General features: G+C 60.8%; 1 protein-coding gene across 2 annotated transcripts; it reads right to left on the reverse strand.

The window, feature by feature from the left end:
• Positions 1-206: 206 nt before the first annotated feature.
• Positions 207-18,744, reverse strand: TOLLIP (toll interacting protein). 2 transcript variants are annotated; one of them, XM_019437031.2, is made up of 6 exons: positions 18,565-18,732; positions 8,561-8,710; positions 7,212-7,394; positions 5,921-6,073; positions 5,014-5,104; positions 207-2,631 (listed from the first exon to the last, which is right to left on the reverse strand). In XM_019437031.2, the coding sequence occupies exons 1-6, from the start codon at positions 18,595-18,597 to the stop codon at positions 2,417-2,419; spliced, it is 825 nt and encodes a 274-aa protein (XP_019292576.1). In that variant the 5' UTR covers positions 18,598-18,732; the 3' UTR covers positions 207-2,416. The 2 variants fall into 2 exon arrangements, with proteins under 2 accessions (XP_019292576.1, XP_053755262.1); XM_053899287.1 differs by lacking the exons at positions 5,014-5,104; positions 5,921-6,073; positions 7,212-7,394 and having other exon boundaries at positions 2,451-2,631; positions 18,565-18,744.
• Positions 18,745-20,404: the final 1,660 nt, after the last annotated feature.

Consider the following 20,404-nt stretch of genomic DNA (forward strand, 5'->3'; position numbering starts at 1 on the left):
AAACGCAGCACAAGTCCCACCCGCGGCACCGGGGCCTCCTCCCCGTCCCTGGAATCCAAACCGCAAACCTCCTGCCGGGAACACACCTTTCAGGGTAACGTTCTGAACCGAGCCAGCGGCTTTTCCCTCCAGTCGTACATCCTGCAAGTGATTTATTCGCCAGTGCGCTCCAAGCAAAGTGAAAAACCACTCGGGAACCAAGACGGTCAAGTTTCATCGGAGGAGTTTAATTCTCTATTTTTATAGATATCATTTATTAAATTAGAAGGCTGATAAGCAAAAATATATTTTACAAAGATAGATCTGGACTCTGCACCCCAACAGACACTCGAGAAAGCTCCGAGGATCGTGCCCACCAGCAGCCGCAGACGTGCCGCCGGAGGGGGTCTGTTCGCCGAAGGAGCCGCGGGAAGGACCCACGTGCACAGACACCGCATCCTCACCGCCCTGACAGCGCCGGGGCCGCCACCAGAGGAAACGCCACCGACCGGCTCGCAGAGGGCGGAGGCCCCGGCACCAGTAGCCGCCCTGGCTCGTGGGAGTCCGTGGCGGCCACGCCACAGCCGTGCGAGAAGCACGTCCCTCGGCCGCTTCGGAGGAACCGTGACGTCCCCCGGGAGGAGCGGGCCGCCACAGGCACGAGCCCACACGCAGGACAGCGGGGCGCGCAGGAGGAAAGGACAGCCTAGCACAGGCAGCGATGGCCGGCCGGGTGCGGGCTCTCTAGGACGCCACAAACACGGTGTTGGCAAGAAAAGGGGAGCAGAAGCGACAGGTTCAGGGTCCCTCTCCTGCCAGCCCAGGCCCTGTGAGCAAGCCTGGTGCCTGTCCCCGAGGGGAGCGCGTCCCTGACACGCACAAACACCCCCACAGCTTTAAGGCGGAAGGCGGCACCGGGGCCCGGGGGGGACCTGGGGTCCCGGATGTGTGTCCGTGAAGGCCGCCCCCAAGTGAGAGCCGCAGGCCTGCCCGACGCTTTCGCCCGTCTGGGGAGGAATCTGCGCGAGGACGCGGGCCCAAACCGTCCGATGTGGGAACTCCTGCTTCGCGAGAAGGCAGGGCTCCCACGTCCTAGCCGGCGGTCGGGACTCGGTGGAGGCAAATCTTCACGGAGAACCCTCGCCTGGTGAGGCCGCCACGCCGGCCGGACACGCTCCTTCAGGCTTCTGTGCGCCGACCCCGGGCCACCACGCACTCGCCGCTGGCGGCAGCACCCTCCAACCGACAGGAGGCCCCGCGTGCAGCGAAGGCTGGACGGAGTCCGGTCCTCAGGCTGAGCCTTCGCAGGGCCACACGGCTGGGGGCTGCGGGGCCCACGGCAACAAGACCGTCTGGAGGCAAGCGTGCGTGCACGCGCCTGGGCTAGGCAGTGCCCGAGACCCCTCCCGCGTTGCAGATTTCCACCAGGTGTCCCCCACCCTGTCCCATCCTGTGGTCACAACGGGAGCCTCGGCCGCCACGCGGTCCACAGCGCCGCACACGCACCCCTTGCCTCTAGGAAGCCTCGAACATTCATCGGTTTGCTATTTTTTTGTCCAAACTGAACCCGCAGGACTGGTACACGTTTACTTAAATCAACGTCAGTTGTAAGCCAACGGTTCCTGATACCCTTTAATAAACAAATACAAAGTACTGCCCCTTCTACTTTTCACCCTCAGTTTTACGTTCTGTTCCAAGAGCTGGTCAGGGAGCGGAGGGCAGTCCCTCGGAAAAACAGCCCACAAAGTCGGCGTGAGACACGGCAGGAAAACGCTTAACAGGGTCCCCAGGGCAGCCCTGCTCCAGAGCCCACGGGTGGGGACGGGCGGGTGGACGGACATCAGCGCTGAGCCTGCTGCTGGCTGGCAACACAGAGGTCAGCCTGCCCAGGACGCTGGTGAGCGGCCCCGGACCACAGGCAAGGAACAAGGGACGGACGTGAATTTGAAGCGTGACCTGGAAAAATCATCCCAATCGGCTGTCAATGTTCTATGTGCCTGAAACACGAGGTCTACCCCAACTAAGTAAAGTAACCGCATGCCATCGTCAAACCAGGAGGGCACGGGACGCTTTCTAAAGCGCCGGCAGAGTCAGGCTGCTCGCACGGAGCGCTCTCGGGACAGCCTGCGGAGCAGAAGCACACGGCACTTGAAGACACAGGTCCCTAAGCGGCAGGGGGCAGAGCGTGTGGACAGGACACGGCGCACGTGCCCACTCTTCTCCCGACAAAGCGGGGGACAGGCCCGCCCACACCCGCACCCAAGCGGTGGTGGCACTCAGCGGCTGGGGACCAACGACCCGCATGCATCCCAAACGAGGGTGAGGACTGGGGCTACAGATGGCTGAGAAAAGGCTACACGGGGCTCCTTCACAGGAACGGGGAGGGGGGCGGGGCCGGCAAGTCGACAGGGGCAGAGGCAGCGTGGCGGCCGGGGCCCTAGGACTCTTCGCCCATCTGGAGCAGGGAGTTGATGGCTGCGTCCCTGTCCCCTCTCTGGGCTTCCAGCACGGAGCGGGTCACCTCCCGGTCCATGTTGGGGAACATGTCCTGGATGGCCTTCAGATCCTCCTCGCTGCAGCGGGGCTGGGTGCTCACGGCCGCCGGGGGCAGGGCCACGGGCACCACGCCAGGGCCGCACACGGCGGGCACACCTGCAAGTGAGATGCGGTTGAGGGGCACACACGATGGTACCCACGCCCACACCGAGCTCCGGCCCACGGCCCCACGCGCGACTCCACCGCCCGCGGCCTTCCTCCCCAGCAGGTGCTCGCTATCCCAGAGCCGGGATGCGCCGCTCGAGCTGCGGTCTCTTAAAGTCCCGGATCATACCACGGGGCCCGCCTGCGGGACCTGAAGGCCACAAAGAAATTCTGCCAGGGAACGGCCGGCACAGGGGGTGGATGGCCCGCTAGTGACCACGGCGCGGGCCGTGCACCAGGCGGGTCCCTCTGCCGCGCACGAGCACGCTAGTGAAACCCGAGAGCCAGGCACGCACCCGCGAGCATTTCTTATCGCACGCCAAGCCGCGAGGAACCGCGGACCCAGCTCTCCAGTCCACTGTCTACAGGATGGATGGAAACACGGGCAGAACAGCGGCGGAGGATTTTCCAGACCAGGGGGCACCTTTCGCCATCTCTTAGGAACTGGCGTCCTTCACGCCCTGGCTCCACGGCCACCGTGCCTCCCAGGTACTACTTTGGCTCAGAAAAACCCGGAAGCAGAGAGAACTTCTGAAAGGCTCTTAGCGCTCCCAGGATCAGCTCCCCCATGGGACCCCCACCCCACCCCTGCAGCTCATGGGTCTCTGCCTGCTGGGGCTGGGGGGGGTGGGTAGCACCTATAGTTAGCCCCCTCCCGTGGGGGCCACAGCTCAAAGGTTCTGCCTGCCCTCCGGAAGCAGGGTCCGCAGACACACGCGTCACGTACGCGCACACCCATGCACACGAACACCGCAGGTCACAGGTGCGCACGCACACACTCGCACACCACACTTCACTCGTCACGCACATGCACACCCTCCTGATGAGGTCAGGGAGTCTGTGTTCGCAGCAAAGGAGACGCTGCAGCACAAGCTTCACGCAAACAGGGGCAGCGGGTGCAAGTCCTTGTTTGCGGGAAATGCGACTGGGGCCGGTGGCGCCTCGGTCCGAGACGTCCAGGCAAACACGACTTCCTCTCCTTGGTAACTTCCTGCAACTCCATGTCCCAAAACTTACTGATGCACGTCAAAAGAGAAGTTCAAAGTCTCCAATTATACAGAAGTCTGGCCTTTCCCAAAATAAACATTTTAGGGCAAACTTGAGCACAAAGTTCTCATTTATAGAATGAACTAAGAAACCAGAAAAAGGCCAGTGACACATCTGGTCTCCTGACAAGGCAGACTTTCCGTTAACCGAATGTGTCCTGGTGCTGCTGGCCGTGTGGGTCCCCGCACGTCCCCCAGAAACACGTGTGAGGTCCCCACCTGGGCACACGTGAACAAGATGGCCGTCGGGAGCAGCGCCCGGAGAAAAGACGTACAGGCACAGACCCCAGGAGGGGCCCCGTGACCATGGAGGCAGAGGCAGCGAGGCAGCCACAGCCCAGGCCGCCTGAGCCCCAGAAGCTAGAGGGGACCACAAGGGTCCCACCCCAGCACCTCTGCTGCCGACTCCCGGGAGCACGGCCCGCCCGTGCCTCGACTTTGTGCTTTGGCCTCCAGAAGGGCGAAAAGAGATTCCTGCTGCCTTAGGCTATCACTGTCTGTGGGACTCTGTTACGGCCGCCCCGGGCGCTCATACCTTTGGTGAGCCCCACAAGGTGCCTGTTCGTCCTCCAACCTCCAACGAGGGGCAGTTAAACCATAAGCTCACACAGACCCTTTAAGCGCCACAGGGAAGGGCGCCACTGAGACCCAAGGACAGAGGTCCTCACGCTGACCTCAACGCAAAGCAGGGCTCCCCACGGCACTGTGCTCTGACCCGACTCCCTGCACCGTGCCATCTCAGGTAGAGGCCACGGCGACCCGGGGCTGCCCCGCCTCCCTTCTCTCAGGGAGGGATCACCATCCTGCCCTGCCCACCTGCTGCCTACTTTTACAGCCATCTACCGCAGGGGCTGGTGAAGTCCAGTCACCGTTGCAGCCAGGAGTGGGAGTCAGCCAACAGCTGACATTAAAGTTTGAAAATTCAAAGGCGTGAAAGCTACAATCCAATTGGATTTTGCCATACAGCCACAAATCGCTACTTTTATAAAAGTGAATGAACACGACACAACGGGAACATCAGGGCATACGGTTCACTCTGCCCCACAGAGCGTGATCTTTCGTGCCGGTAACGCATACGCTAACGTGTTTAGAAATTACGTTTCCATACCTCGTCAACTTCAACTTGCCAATGATCAAGGGAAAAAAATCCTATATTCCACAGTCGCGTAAAAGATTCAAATGTAAGACCAGACCCTTGTGTTTGGAAGGGCCCCACGAGTCACATGCAGACAGGGCTCAGCCTCCACGCTGCACTACGAGAGTCCAGGGCAGGAGAAGTGGCACACACCTGTGATGGGCACGTAGCCGACACCTTGCTGGTACACGGTGGGCATCAGGACCACAGGCTGAGGCGGCATCATCACGGCAGCCGGCAGCGCCTAGAACACACCAAGGACGATCACGGGGTCACAGAAGAACACAGCACACACTGAAACCTCCCGTGTGGCCCTGCCCACGTGGATGTCCCAACACTGCCCTGGCGGAAGGTCGGGGCGAGTGGTTCGGCTACAGGGGTTGTTTAGAGCCTCCGATGGAGATGCGATCGGAAGGGAACACGGTTCAGGGAAGCAAGTCAGTACTCTCTGCGTCAGCACCTGTAACATTTCCTGACTGCCTCTAAAATCTTAACCGCTCAGCTATCGCGGTCACGATTCTGTGTTTACGTGAAAACTGTTAAAGCCGCGTAACGAGACGTTTATGAGTAAAATCACATCGGTGTTGGGATTTGCTTTCCAACAGCCCAGGGATGAGCAGCGGGGACGAAACTCTGCCGGGCTGGGAGACCACCCTCACAGCCCGACCACCTCCCTGCCACCACACCTGCAGCGGACTTCCTTGAGGCAAAGTGAAAACAAGGACACCACCACTCCCTTGGGGGGACAAAGGCAGTGGCAAGAGCCCAGGGTCCCAGACCCCTCCGCCCCTGCTTCCCACCCCAAGAGCAGCGGGTTGACGATGGAGCCACACAAGCCAGGGGACCCGAGGGCCGGCAGCTTCTCCCTTAAACGCCGTGTGGCCCTGAGACCCCTCTCCGCCACGGGGTGAGTCTGCCCCCCGGCCACAGGCCACCACACAACGCCGCTCCTCCCGCCAAAACACCTGATACCTGCTGGCCAAGGTCCCGTCCCTCGGGGACAAACAGCTCCACTGAGCTTAGCTGCCACTCAGCCTGCCCACATGGCCCATGCCCTCACCGTGTAGGACATGACCAGGTTGATCATGCCCTCCTTGTCATCACCCTGCCGGCCACTCAGGCTGTACCACTCGTCCTCCACCTTGCCCTGCTTCAGGGACTCGGGAATGGTGACGTGTGTCCAGGCGATGCGGTCGTCCATGGAGAAGGCTCGCTGAGGGAGACAGGGGGAGACACACGGGCCACCACTGCCCTGAGGCCCCGCCCTCACCCAGCGGTCCCGCCCCACAGTGCCACCTCTTACCCGAGGCCCCACCCACAGCCTCACCCTGAAGCCCCGTCCCTGGGCCTGCCTCCTCCAAAGAGTTGTTCCTCCCCCCCCCCCCACCCTAGTATCTGGCCCCTGGCACTGTGCATCCTTCAGCCCTGGTCCAGGCAGTGAGGGCACGGCCTGGGGGGGAGGGGTGGGGGGGCTGCCCCTCTCTCTGCCTTATACAAGTCCCCACCAGGGGAAGAGAGGACCCCACGGGGCCCCACCCTCATTCCTGTAAGGTCAGGAGAGCCGTGGTCAGTGTCTGGAGATGCGTGGTCTCGTCTCTGCCCGCCCTCCCTGAATCCCTTGCAAGTCCAAAGCCCAGTGGGCATGGACGGGGGAAAGGAGGCACTCTCCCTGCTAACCATGCACTCTGTTCTTCCCCTCCTGTTGCTAAGCAAAGGGAGAGATGGGGTAGGAGGAAGGAACCTGGAAGGAAAAAGAGCCGAGGGCACCACACTGGCGGGGGGAGGGGTCCACCTCTCAGCCCTGCTGCTGCCCAACTCCGTGACCTCTCATCCTGCCGACCAGAGCCCCTGGAGCTCCCGGGCCGGGCCGTGGAAGGCTGGGCTGTCCCACACAGGGGCCCAGAGGACCGGGCTCAGGAAGAGCCCCACTGCATCTGATCCCCCTCAGGAACACCCGGGGGGCTGGCAACTTGCCCAAGAACCCCACTCCCACCCAGCATGGGGTCTGACACACTTTACATCCCACCTGGTCATGAAGGCCGGCCTCCACAAGCCTCGGGTTTGTGGACGAGTTTGGCACTTGAGGAAGGGGAGACGCGTCAACACCATCTCCACAGAGTGCCTGGTGTCCCTGTCCCTGGTGATGCTGCTTCTGAATGTAGCTGCATGGGACGTATACTTTCCCCTGCCTCCGGGGACACCCCGTCACAAAGCCATGACGCACCCTGTGTTGGGGCACACCTGCAGCTCCTGGGCAGCCTCAGTGGCGGGAAGGCAGGGCACCCGTGGCTCTAGCATCGCCGTGCGCGGCCTGCACCTGCCGGGCCCGTGAAGGCGGCAGAACCTCTCACCTCGTCAAAGATCTCCAGGTAGAAGGAGTCCACGCCAGGGGGCACCGTGCACTGGATGACTTTATTCCAGCGAGGGTTCTTGGCGCCGTTGTGGGCGGTGGGCGTCTCGTACACCGCGTAGCCCAGGCGCAGTCGGCAGTACGGGTCCATGCGGGTCATGCCGTAATTCTTCGCCAGCTTGGCCTGAAACACGACCAACGTTACTAAACAAGCAGCCGCCACCACAGTGAGAGCTGCACATCCACCTCAGCCTTCCACCCCCCAACTCCCCACTTCCGGCATTTTCCCGGGAGCAGGACGTGGCTACAATTGTGCCCGTGGGCAACGGGTGCAGCAGGCCACTGGTCAAGTAAAGGGAGCCGCTGGGCCACGCAGGGCAGCTCCTCCGACGTCCCCTCTGAAGAGGCTGATCAGAGCCAAGAGCCACCCTGGAGCCGCGGCCCGGCTTCACCTTCTGTCCTCTGTCCACTGCTGCGAGTCATGAACCCCGAGGAGCCCAGCCTTCGGCCAGACAGGCTACGTTTGCAGGGAAGAGAAGGCGTGGACGCGGATGAAGGCGGAAGGCTCCGGGGGCCCAGGCGGTCGGTCAGCAAAGGCTCATTCCAAGTGGGTCCGACTGGACCGTAATGGCTCCACACAGAACCCCACAAGGGCACACGAGGGAACAGCCCTGGTGGGGGCTGGGCGAAGACCAGGGGAGGAAGGGTGACCACACAGGTAGCGGGAAGCCACGGGCCACGCCGCGAGGCCCAGCGGGCAAAGTGGGAGCCCAGGCCACGAGGGTCTGGGAGGACCGTGTGGAGGGTGCGCACGGGTGGCTCGTGTGTACCTGAGGTGACCCCATCGGCCCTGGGGGCGTGGCCAGAGTTAGTATCTGGGACTCGTGGTCACCATAAAACCCACGGAACTCGCGAGGCCCGACCGTGGCTCTGTCTGCTGTATGTGTGCGTCTCCTCAAAACCGCGTGCAGTGACTTCCCTCGCTTCGCGGTTTTACAGGAAGTCGTGCTGACCAAAACCACTTTAGATCCTGACAGCGCATTTGGCTTTCCTTGGGATCCGTTCGGCAGCCAGGGCCGGCCTGGAGGGGCTGCTGGCCCACCCTCACGCCCTCACCTTCCCGGCAGCCGCGAGGCCGTCCACACACAGGAGCGGTGCCCGGCCCGGAGCACGAGCCCGTGGAGCTGTTACTATCCCTGCTCCGTCTGGTAGAACCTGGCAATTGTCGCTACTTTTCACGTCTATCGCTTCACCAGCTACGTTTCAGGAGCGCGCCTCGGCAAAGCACGCGTCCACGCAGAAAGCGTGGCACGGCAGCCGGGGCCGGCGCTCCCCACGCGGGACACCCACCTGCACCACGGTGACGCTGAGGCGGCCCACGGCACCCACCGCGCCTCCGTACTGCAGCTGCCGGGCTGCCTGCGCGTCCAGCTGCACCTGCTGCTGCGCGGCCGTGGGCGTGATGCGGAGGAAGTCCTGCGGGAGCTCGCCGACGTACACCTTCGGGGAGAGCGCACGCGCGTTAGCGGGGTGGGAGCTCAGCCTCTTCGTCTACGCAGTGAGGGGCCCGTGGGAGGAGGGTCTGCAGCCCGAGCGCCCCGAACCACCGCGCTGCCCGCGCCCACGGCGGCTGCTCTCTGGCCAGGAGCCCTGTCACTCGGGACAAAGGGGTCGCACACCGGCCTCCCTGGGGGCTCGCCACCTGCTCTGGACACTAACCACGGACTCTCCTGCTCACACCGGCTCCCTGGACAGTCTCAGGCCACATCCAGGTGTCACACACCCTCTGCCTGCGTGTCTGTGATCTGCTTTCCCTGCTGCCACCAGGGCGAGCTGGGCCCGTGGGCCGCAACGTGCTCGTTCAAACAAGGAGCGAGACGAAATTGGAAGCTGGGTTTCTATCCACACGGAAAACCCTCGCCTGCAACAGTTCAAGCTCAGCACCACCCCAGAAGACAGAAGGAACAGACAAACAAGAGCCCCAGAGACCTCACCCCTCTGCCTCTTGCTGAACCCTATGTCCAAGAGGTGGCCTGGCCTCCCGAGAAGGGCCCGGCTCCCAGGTGGGGCGGGGATGCGCCAGGAGGTGGGCTGCGCGGTGGCCCGAAGGTTCCCAGAAGCCAGTCGTCCGTGAAGGGGCAGCGGCTGAAGCGGGAGTCGGTCGCGACATATGGCGGTGCTGGCCCTGGACAAGGCTCCCCCGGCACACACGAGCAGAGGGGGCGGCTGTGTCCCGGGGCCAGCAGAGCAAGGACCCACTGGGTGTTCACCACCCCGAGCAGCCTCACACCACCGTCTCCCTGGGTTCAGGGTCTGGAATGCCCAGATAAACTACTGGCACGGCCCCTGGGGCCACAGACCCCCTCAGAAGGGAGCAGGGCCTGTCCTCGAGACGGGACACGAGCTGCGGCACAGGGCCGGTGCTGCCTGTGGTGGTCCGGGGTCCTCCTTAGCTGCCCCACGGGGACACCACACGGGACTCTGGACAAGAGCCTCCAAGCAGCATTATTTTGAGTTATGGCAGACTGCATTTACTGACAACAGCCACTAGGGACCACTTCAGCCGTCCAGGTGCTGGCTACCCTAAGGCCTCAATTGCTGGAGTTCTGGACTTCCGGATGGACCAGGCATCCAGCAGAATTCCAGAAAGCTCCACACTCGCTGAGCTCACAAGCACCACTGGGGAAGCATTTCTCCCCAAGTGCCTTTTGCTGTTTCATTTCAAAAGTCCCCAGAAAGGTCTAGGTTCCTGTCGGTGTCCCCATCTCAGGCCTGGAGGCCACCCAAACCAGGCCCGGAAACCAATGGAAACCAACTCAGGACCCCAGGCCCAGGGACTCTCCCCGGCCACTCCCACCTTGGCAGCAGTCAGCTGGGTGCCCCGGCAGCTTTTCATTGCCAAGCAAGAGCACACCTCTCCTGGCTGCACCCCACGCCAGGCCCCTCCCACGCTGGGACGTGCAGGAGTGATCTCGGCGCCTGGCGGGGGCAGCATCTCATTGGTTTTCATTCTCTGTGTCTGGACCGGGCAGCCTGGAGGGGCCCTGAGTACTCATTACAGACTGAAGGGAAGGCAGCAGCGCCTGGGAGGCCCAGCGTTGCCAGGTGAGGAGAGCGCTGCCTCCCAGGGGGCCTCCCGGCTCACCAGGAGGGCCCAGGGCTCGCCTCGCAAAGAAGGGCGCATGCCCTCCCGGAGGGCCGAGATGCTGTGGCCGGCTTCACGGCTGTGAGACCGATGTCAGTTGCCAGTTGCTGTGGGCAGACGGGAGCCACGTCCCCAGCCGGAGCTCTACCCAGCCGACACCGGGCCGGATGCTGCCTTGCCGACCGTCCATGGGCCTCGCAGCCTCCGCCCGCAGGGTCTGTGGCCGGTGCCTGCACCCACGGCTGGCAGACAGACTCACGCACGCGGACCACATTCTCATTTTGTCTGAGAGTAACTGCTTACCCCATGCCACATACCGCAGCTCAGAGGACCCGGCAGGGTGGGCTGTGGACCACACACGCATACGCAGGGATGGTGGTGACAGCGTGCTGCTCAGGCATGGGGATCGTATGTCTGTCTCCTTCGTCCCATCATCAGTACAGGACTTCCAGAACTCATCTGGGCTTAAGGAGAACACTCTGCTTTTTAATTGGGGGTGAGGGAGGATAAAATTGTATCAAACGCCAAAGACATAGTATTCTTTTCCAACAAGGTTTTAACGCTAAAACTATAAATGTGAGACAAGGATTTTTATCACATGAATTAATAGCACAAACAAAACACGGGAAGGGAGAGAAGTGGACCCCATGAGCACTGACAGGCTGGGGGACACCAGGTTCCTGAGAAGCCTGAAGGACATCGTGTCCCGTGGTCTTCTCCCACCCGAGGGACGCATTACAGAATCCCCGAGCGGCAGGCCTTAGGCTGTCACAGTCCCCAGAACAAGCAAAGTCTGAGATGGCCCCGGAGCGCAGGCCACGGACGACCTATGGCAGCTGGATGCCACACGGGGCCCTCGCCGGAACCTGAGCCCAGGAGGGACGGGGGGAGAAACGTGGGGTGTCCAAATCAAACCTGCAGTGGCAGTCACGTACCAAAGCCAAAGCCAGGTCTCTGGCTGTGACCAGTGGACCTTGTGACACGAGGTGCAGATATACTGTCTATGAGAGCACACTACAGCTCTCCACACCGTCTGCAACTGATCCGTAACTCTAAAATTTCAGGTTTATTAGAAAAAATTCCAATTTAACTTAACAAGGAAGAAAGAGGAAGGACACCGTGCTTCACTTCCTACAAAGTAAAAATCTTACAAAATCTTGGTTATGCACGTGCTGCCCAGGAGCTGCCAGACAGGCCTGCCCGCTGTCGCAGCCCAAGTTCGTCCGAGCGAGCAGGTTCCACCACCTTAACCAGTCCCTGCTCATGACAAAATGGTGACGCGTCAGGTGTCCCAGGCACGTCCAGGCGCCGACAGGAACCCCCCTGCCCCAGTGACAGTCTGCAAAGGCCACGGTAACACCTGTATTACTGACACGTATTCAATGTTCAGGACTGATTTTTGCCACATTGTGATGGAGGAAGGGTCACGTAAAAACACATGCTTTATCCTGGCTCCCAGCCCGGAGGGAAAAGAGAACGATCACTCCTGCTACAACGTAAATAGCAGATCACATCTGAAAATGCAACCCGGCTCACACTTACAGGCTGAACACAGAGTCCCGACCCAGGCCTGGGGCAGGCGGTCTCTCAAGGAGCGCTGCAAACCACTTCCGCCTGCTGCCCCTCGTCGAGTCTAGGGCCGCAGACACACCGTCTAGGGCTCCTGTCCCGTGCGCCCACTCGCGCTCTACGTACAAACGGGACTCTTCAGTTAATGTGGGGCTAAGAACGACTCAAGTTTCTACGTTAAAAGTTAGGTTAAAAACTGAAAAGCCATGGACACTCCACTTGGTATCCGTTTTTGCTGAGCAACCTCTAATGTGACTTATTTACTCACATCAAATTACGCATACTCGTTAGCTATTCATGCAAATGTAGTACCGACATACCCAAGAATTTAAAAATTCATTCAACTGTTACTTTTCCAGTAAAACATCTGGAAAATTTTTAATGAACTTTTAACTTTCGCGTGATGTGAAAAAGTACTTCCTAATCCACCGCTGGATGTTCTTTTTGGCGCCTCGGCTCGGTGGCAGGACAGAGAGATCCTGTGGCACGAAAACTAACGTGAGAGCAGCTGCCACGAGGCACAGCGCCTGCGTCCCCCACCGAGTCCCGGGCAACACGACGCCCAACAAAACCGTGGCAACGTGCGGGCCGTCGGCCACGCTGAGGCCTTGGGTTCTTTCCGCACCTTCCGGGGGCTGGCATCCGCCGTGAGGACGCACTCAGGCCTCCGGACCCCACACCATGACCCAGAGGGGACCCCACACAAATGCCTCCGTGGTCCCTGGTTCATCCCACAGCTCTTGTTCCACATCACTCACGACTGGAACTGCGGCCGAAGGGGATGGAGGAATGTGACCGCACAGAAACAGAAGCCCATGTGGCCAAGAACCGCAGGGATGCCAAGGGCCTGGCGGCGAAGTCAGGTGCTCACGGGACAAGGACCCCCAACCTCGGGACGGTGTCTGGTGGGCCAGGGGCCCTGGAGCCTCCCCACGGTCCCGGGGGCCTGTCCTGCTGTGGCCTATCACACCCTGTGGCCTGTCCCCCCAAGTGACCGCATGGGGGGGTGACTCTGACCCCCAGCCTGGCCGCTGACTGAGTCCCCACTGCACGGGGGCCGAGGCGCTGGCCCCAACGTCCCAAGGGAGGGAGCCTGGGCAGCGAGGAGCCAGGCCTGCCGTGTCTCTCACTGAGCCCCGCCTGGCATCCAACCGCAGAGTGTGACGGCGGGTGGGCCGGTTGGACGAGGATGGCGGTGTGTGGGTGGCACAGAGGCAGAGAAACAGATTCTGTCTGCTCTGAAGGCAGAGAGGCAGGGCTTCCTAAGGGGACAGAGGGGAGGCGAGGTCATCCAAATGTTCCAGCCTGAGTGCTGTGCAGGGTGGAACCACTTCCATACGGGATTGGGGGGGGGGGGGGGGATGCAGGGGAAGGTGTGAGAGAAGCAGGGGCTGCCTGGCGCTGTCTGGAACCTTCTGGGGAGAAGGCAAGGAGCGGCAGGACACACAGATGTGGAGTTCAGGAAGGAGACCTAGGAGGAGGGAGGAGGCAGGCAGCCACTATGGTGTTGGGGACCCGAAGCCAGGGTCCCCAAGTGAGCGAGGACACGCAGAAAAGGGGGAGGGGCACCTGGGGGGCTCAGCCGGTTGGGCATCCAACTCTTGATTTCAGCTCAGGTCACGATCTCGTGGTTCACAGGTTCGAGTCCCGCGTCGGGCTCTGGGTAGACAGCGCGGAACCTGCTTGGAATTCTCTTTCTCTGCCCCTTCCCTTCCCCCTCTCTCAAAATAAACAAATAAACCTTTAAAAACAATTTAAAAAAAGAAAAGAGAAGGAGCTGGTGCAAGGACAGTCCAGGTAGAGACAGTGGCCTCAGAGCAGGGAAAGGCTGCTGTCCGCTGGCTCATGGGTGAGGACCGTGTCCAGAGTGCCTGAGAACTCGGCCGGGGGAGCCCCTGAACCCTGAGTGCACCGCTGCCGTGTCCCTGTTCAGAACGCCCTCCGCCCACGGTCCCCCAAAGCTCAGGCGGCCTCCAGGGGCCTCCTGCCCTCAGCTCACGCAGCGGCCCTCCCAGGGTCCATAGCCCTGCACCAGCAGCCCCTCGGCCCCCACAGTGTCAGGGCAGAGTGGTGGGAGGTGTGGGGGACGGTAAATGGTGCCCACAAAAGGGCACAGACGGCCGTGGGGAAGTGCAGGGTTCCTCGAGAAGCGGAAATGAATTTGCAGGAACCTAGCAGCTCACTCGTTCAGGTGCTTCCTGCGGGTTGGGCCCGGGCCAGGCTGCATTCATGCCACAGTCCGTCCTTGCGCGAGTCGGGTGACCAGGAGCAGAGACGCCAGACAACTGGCCCACAGTCAGAGCTCAGTGTCACTCAGCGAACCGGACTGAGACCTCTGGGCCCACAGTGCTGACCCAGGACAGGGCTGGGGGATGGGGGGAGGGCCCTGGGAATGCGGGGCGGGGGGGGGCGGCCGATGCCAGGGGAAGGACGGCACGTGCGGACCTGGACGACAGTCAGGCCAGAGCCCTGCACAGGTGAGAAGAGGGGCGGCGGGTGGCATTTCAAAACCAAACCCAGGACAGCCAGCCTCCAGCGGAAATTCTCAAAGCAAAACAAAGTGGCCCGGAGGTCTGAGGAACAGGAAGAGGAAACAGCAACAGCATATGTAACAAAATTGCACCCCCGTTGGGAAGACGTCCCTCAGGGTTACGTCCTGATCAGGAGGCGGGTAAATATAACTGACTTCAGACCCCGGTAAGAATGCATGTTAAAGCTTCTACGATAACAACGAAGAGGGCAGAAAAGAAGAAAAAACTGAATTTCAAAAACTGTATTTAATCAACCCAAAAGAAGGAGAAAAAAAGAAAAAATGGACAAACATATGTGCAAAGGAAAACATCTGAAAAGAACATGTGTATAACTATATAAAATTACTTAACATGTTTCACTTAAAAAACAAAGACACTTCTTAGATTTGACTTTAAAAATCTACATACTGTTGACGATAAACCAATCTTAAATATAAATGTGCAGAAAGATATCAAGTCAAAGAATGGGAAAAAAAACCCAAAAAACCCTAAGGCAAACATTCCCACGCTAACATCAGACAAAATAAGAAAGGTTCTGTGCAGCCAGTAAGGTCACCGCACCCCAACAAGGTGTGACCTACGGAAAGGTCCAGAATTCCGACCCTGGATGCAGCAGCCTCGGGCCAGAGCAGAGAGAAACGGGCTGCCCACCAGCCGTAGGACCCGGGCCAGCGGGGAGGGGCTGGCAGGGCAGGTGGGTCCACTGGAGCAGAAGAAGGCGTGCCACGGCAGACAGTGTGTGAGCAGGAGGCCCGTGGGCTCGCCATGGCGCCCAGAAAAGAAACGCCAAACACGAGCCTGAAGAGAAAACCACTCTTCCCTGCGAATCCCGGAAGTTCCCGAGCAAGAACGGAGCCTGATCCAGCCTTTGCTGTACAACTGTTTCAGGACACACAGTCCCAGTTAATCACCACAGAACACGGGACAAAATACAAACACCACCCTCTGCCATCCCTGATGAAGTCACTGGTTCAGCAATAATTATCAGTATCTGCACACTGCTATCTACATTTGCAACTTCTTTGCATTTAGTTATATAATTACACGTTCGTTTGTTTACATTTATGTGCAAGTGAGAACGTTCCTACCACGTTATCTTTCAAAAACAATCGTTGTCAATGAGGCTGATGAGGACCTGCAGGGCCTCAGGTCACTGGAACACCACCTAGCAGAGCACCTTGGGTCAGGAGGGAAGGGGGTATTCAAGGGGAGGGCGGTGGGCTCAGCCCAAACCTGCTGACTGATCAGCCCCTCTAGAAGGATGACCAGGGGTCGTGCTCAGCCAGGGCCCCAGCAGCCTGAACTCCGTGGGGGCCACCCACACATCTGTGAGGGAGCCCAAAAAAGCTGATGCTGCCTCTGACTGAGCCTTGATCCCCAACCCCATGAGCTGATGGCACCACCGAGTGAACTCCCCTGAGTTCTAACAAGGCAGGGGGCCCATCAGGTGCCTCTCAAGAGTCTGTGCGCTGGACAGAAACCCTGGAAAGAAAAAGGTTGTCGTTACAGGAATACCAGCACTGTTACCAGTGGGGCAAACAGCATGGGTCAGGGGCATCACTCGGCTGAGGCTCCGGGAAGAAACCAGCCTGGACAGACAAATGCCAAAGACCCCTCTCAGCCCCGCTGAAGGGACGACGCAGAGCAGGGGCAACCCGGAGGAGCTAACCCCGCCCTGTCCTGGCCCCGCCCCGCCCCTCAGGCTTCCCTGAGCAAGGACACAGGAACCCCACGCCCCAGGCAGGCTACCCTAGCGGGGGGGACTCTGCGGGAGGCGGTGGTCCGGTGGTCGGACTTCAGAGTACCCCCAGTGAGTCCAGGCTCTGGGTCCCCTGGAGTGCTGGTGCAGCACGCTGGGATGGGGCCCGCCGGCATAGGGCTAACGTTCAGGACCCGGCACCCCAGCACTGACAAATGCTCGCTTCGCCACCACCAGCTGGGACGGCAGCTGCCTTCTGTTCACGGCCCGGCACCCGTGTTAGTCCTGTTCCTCCACAGGGAGTGGGGCTCGATCAAGTCAGCGCGTCCTGGCTAGAGGAGAACCACCAGACCCTTAACAACTGCCACCGCCCGCCGGTGAGCCCGGAGGGGAGCGGCGGGCTGCGTGCCAGGCACCAGCTGTGAGAGCAGGTTTACACTGTAGCGACCGGATGAAGCCCAAGCAGCAAACCCATTTGCTGCCCGTGGGCCTTTTGTCTGGAAAAGCACCCTGGCCGTGCCCGCTGCCCTCAGTGCCGCAGGCGCCCACCCTCTCTCCCTCCGGGCCTGCCTGCTTCCCAGCCCCAGCCCCACAACGCCAGCTCCTCCCTCAGGTGTCAGGGCTTGTGGCACCTCCCACAAGAACCCTACCCACCCCAACCCCGATAGTGACAGGCCACCTGGAGTTAAGACGCACAGCCCTGAGTGCGTGGCTCGTCTGCGTGCTTTTGACCCGTTTGTTTCCCGTGCTGTGCTGGAAGAACCTGACGGCGGGCATACCGGGCCGCCCCAAACATCACGAGCAACGTCACGACTGAGTAAGTCACTGGCAATCAAGACCCCAGCCCCTGCTGACACCTCCCTGGAGCCCCCAGCAGCTCTGGCCCACACGTAACGTTACTGCACGTGGACAAGCCGTGTGCTGCACACCCACACGCGGATGCAGGCCACACGAGTGTCACACATGCCGGGAAACAGCGCACACCGAGGAAGTCGGACCAGGAACCCTGGGAGGGCACAGACCCCATATGTGTGAGCACGGACACTCCTACTCGCTCGCTATGGGGTGTACGGGGCTTCCGCTGTGTGCTGTCACCGAGCTGAATGTCCCCTCGGTACCGGGACGCGCTCACCTTCCCTGACTGCTCCCTTCACACAGGACACCGAGCCCAGCTTTGTATGTGTTTACACTCAGTCTCGTGCCACCAGTGAAGTTCCGCACAAGTTCCCAGGAGGGAAAGGAGCTCCCAGGAGGCTGGGGACACGTGACAGGCCAGGAGCCCACTGCTCCTGGGAGGAGGATGTGGGAAGAGAGACAAGCTGCTGATCTGGTCCCTTGCTTCTCGGATCACCCAGCTGCATAAAATGGGAACCTGCTGGCAGTGAGCCCGCCCGCGGTAAGTCACTGAAGACGGAAAGATGGACACACTGCGAGGAGGGGCCCAGAACTCCCTCGCAGGCTCTGGACGCTTCCACACTAAGGTCTGATAAGTGTCTGGACCTAAAGCGGGCTCCTAACAAAACCTGGTTTTCCTTTCAAGCTCGGGAACAACGTTCTGAGAAGATTCTCCTCTGGTCTTCACAAACAGGAGTCATCCACGTCCCCTCTGAACCATGAGAAGCCCTGCTACCTGGGAGCCTACACGCAGGAGCTGACTTAACTGAAAACACATGAAGGCATCACATCAGAGGAACCTTTTTCCTACTCAAAAGGGCCAAAACAGTCCTCTACTGTCCGCGTTGAGCTGCTGTCGATAAAAACCTCCCCGTTTGTGACGACCTGTCCCTGATGCAGTCTGAATGAGCTGCTGGGAAGCCGCCTCACCCTGGAGCCATCCTGAGCCAGTCTACACTTGCTCTCCTGCAACAGCCCAATGAGCTTTGGGGACCAGACAGGAGCCCTCAGAAGGAGAACTGGGAAGGTCCCTCCCAGGTCCTCGGTTCCCACCCTCTCATTTGCAAAAACAAAGAAAAAATAAACAACCATAGGGGTTGAGAAGTGGCCTCTGACCCGGGAAGCGGCTTGTGAACCTCACACTTCCTGGGAGAAGCGCAGAGACCATCTGGGGTTCAGGGTCCTCCTCTATAGAGAGACAGTCTTGAGGAGCCTCCTTCATGTGAGGACCATCCGGGATGCCAGGGACCTCCTCTACCCGGGGTGCGGGGTGGCACCCACCGGAGTGGGTGGGGTCTCCGTCAGGGGGACCCAGCCGGGTACAGGCGGCCTCCCCCGTCCAGGGAACCCACCGAGAGGGCGGGGTGGGGTGCCTGCTCCGCCCGGGGTGCGGGGCCTCCCCCGTTCCGGGCCGGCCCCGCCGCGCTGCCGCCCCGCCTAGAGCCCGATGTCGGGCCCTCCCAGAGGCTCCGGAGCCTGCCGCTCCCCGCTTCCCGTCCCCCGCCCGGACCCTCACCGGCCCGCGCTGCGTGCTGACGGTGGTCGCCATGATGCTACGCGGCCTCCGCCTCGCCCACCGGGAGCGGACGCGCCCGCAACCCTCGGCGCCGGAGTCTGCGACGCCGACTGCTGTCCCCGCGAGGCCGCCGCCGCCGCCGCCGCCGCCGCCTCGGTCAGCTGACGGCCGGCCCCGCCCCCGCACCGCCCACTGCGCAGGCGCCGTGTCCGCCCCACCCCTTCCGGCGCCGCACGCATGCACGCACGCACGCGCGCTCCCGGCAGGCGCCTGCGTAGCTGGTATCTTCGGGCCGCAGCCCCGCGAAACGGCTCCCGAGCTGGCCGTGTGCGCATGCGCGCCGGCCGGTCGCGCCGATCACGTGGCTGGCGGAGGCCTCACAGGGCGCGCGGCTCTGCTGCAGTGGAGCGGAGGGGCAGCCAGGTGCTGGGGCGGGTGACTTCAGGATTCTCCACCTCGGAGCCTCCGAGCGGAGCGGAGGCAAAGCGGCCGGGTAGTCCTGCAGCTGCCCCAAATGCTCGGGGCGGGGGAGCCCTTACACGCAGATGTGTTGGTGCGACGGGGGCGAGGGAGCTGCTGGGGTGCGGCCGGTCTCAGAGAACCAGTCGCGGTGCCCGCTGTCGCGCGAGGGCCGGTGCACGGGACACTCGCTACCACCGGGCGCGGCGAGGCTGCGGCCGCCGTAGTCGTGTGCGACCGCACGCACGCCCTCAGGGCCAGGACTGCTTCCCAACCCCCTCCCGTGCTTTCCCCGCGTCCGCTTCGGGGATCACCTGCGGCGCTCTAGCCTCCCCTGGCCTTCTCTCCGTCCAGACGAGAAGTCGGAACACAGAATTACCTCTGCCCCCTGACAGCGTCAGAACCAGAGCAGAAACCCGCTTCCTCACACCTTCTGCATCATTACCTGCAGAAACCCAGTCCTTCGTGATGTTCTCCTTAGTTGCAACCGGTAATCACTCCAACTTGGTACACTTGACCTGGACCGTCCTTTCCCGCTGTGCACACTCACCAGGGCTGTCACAAGTGGCTGACCCACTCACTACGTAGTCTGTGCAGTCAGCATATATGCCAGACCAACTGGGAGTCTTCCGCCGCCGGACTACCCATATATGTACCCTCCACTTGGACTACGTCCCATGGCACCACTGGTGACAATTTGAGGAATTGGGATGCCAGTGCATGACACACATCCCCAGCGCTCAAGTTCCCCTTGGCAGGGATTTTATCCATGTGCTCATCAAATAGATGAGCAACTCAATCCTAGAATCCCATTTTGAGAGTGTTTTCTGGGGCCACTTCCGGTAGCAATTACTGTATTTGTCGGGGTCCCAGCAAGAAACAGATGGCATGCTCAGAAAGATAATTGGAGGGATTTTAATAAATGAACTAGTTACAAAAGAGAGGCAGAGTTAAGTGAAGGAGTGAGTCATGGTGAGGGAGCCCTAAGCAGGGAAAGAGGCTTCCTTGGTAGAAGGTGTGGCTTTTGGGGCGCCTGGGTGGCGCAGTCGGTTAAGCGTCCGACTTCAGCCAGGTCACGATCTCGCGGTCTGTGAGTTCGAGCCCCGCGTCAGGCTCTGGGCTGATGGCTCGGAGCCTGGAGCCTGTTTCCGATTCTGTGTCTCCCTCTCTCTCTGCCCCTCCCCCGTTCATGCTCTGTCTCTCTCTGTCCCAAAAATAAATAAAAAACGTTGAAAAAAAATTTAAAAAAAAAAAAAAAAAAAAAAGAAGGTGTGGCTTTTGCACAGGAATGAAGTCCTCTGAACCCCAGGCCTGGGGGAGGGGTCTGGGGAAATAAATACTCTGACCTCTTCACTTTCCCCCACACTCATCTCCTGGTGTC

Source organism: Panthera pardus, unplaced genomic scaffold (assembly GCF_024362965.1).
Source record: "Panthera pardus isolate Hobbes unplaced genomic scaffold, ASM2436296v1 HiC_scaffold_12, whole genome shotgun sequence".
Taxonomy (NCBI): Eukaryota; Metazoa; Chordata; class Mammalia; order Carnivora; family Felidae; genus Panthera; species Panthera pardus.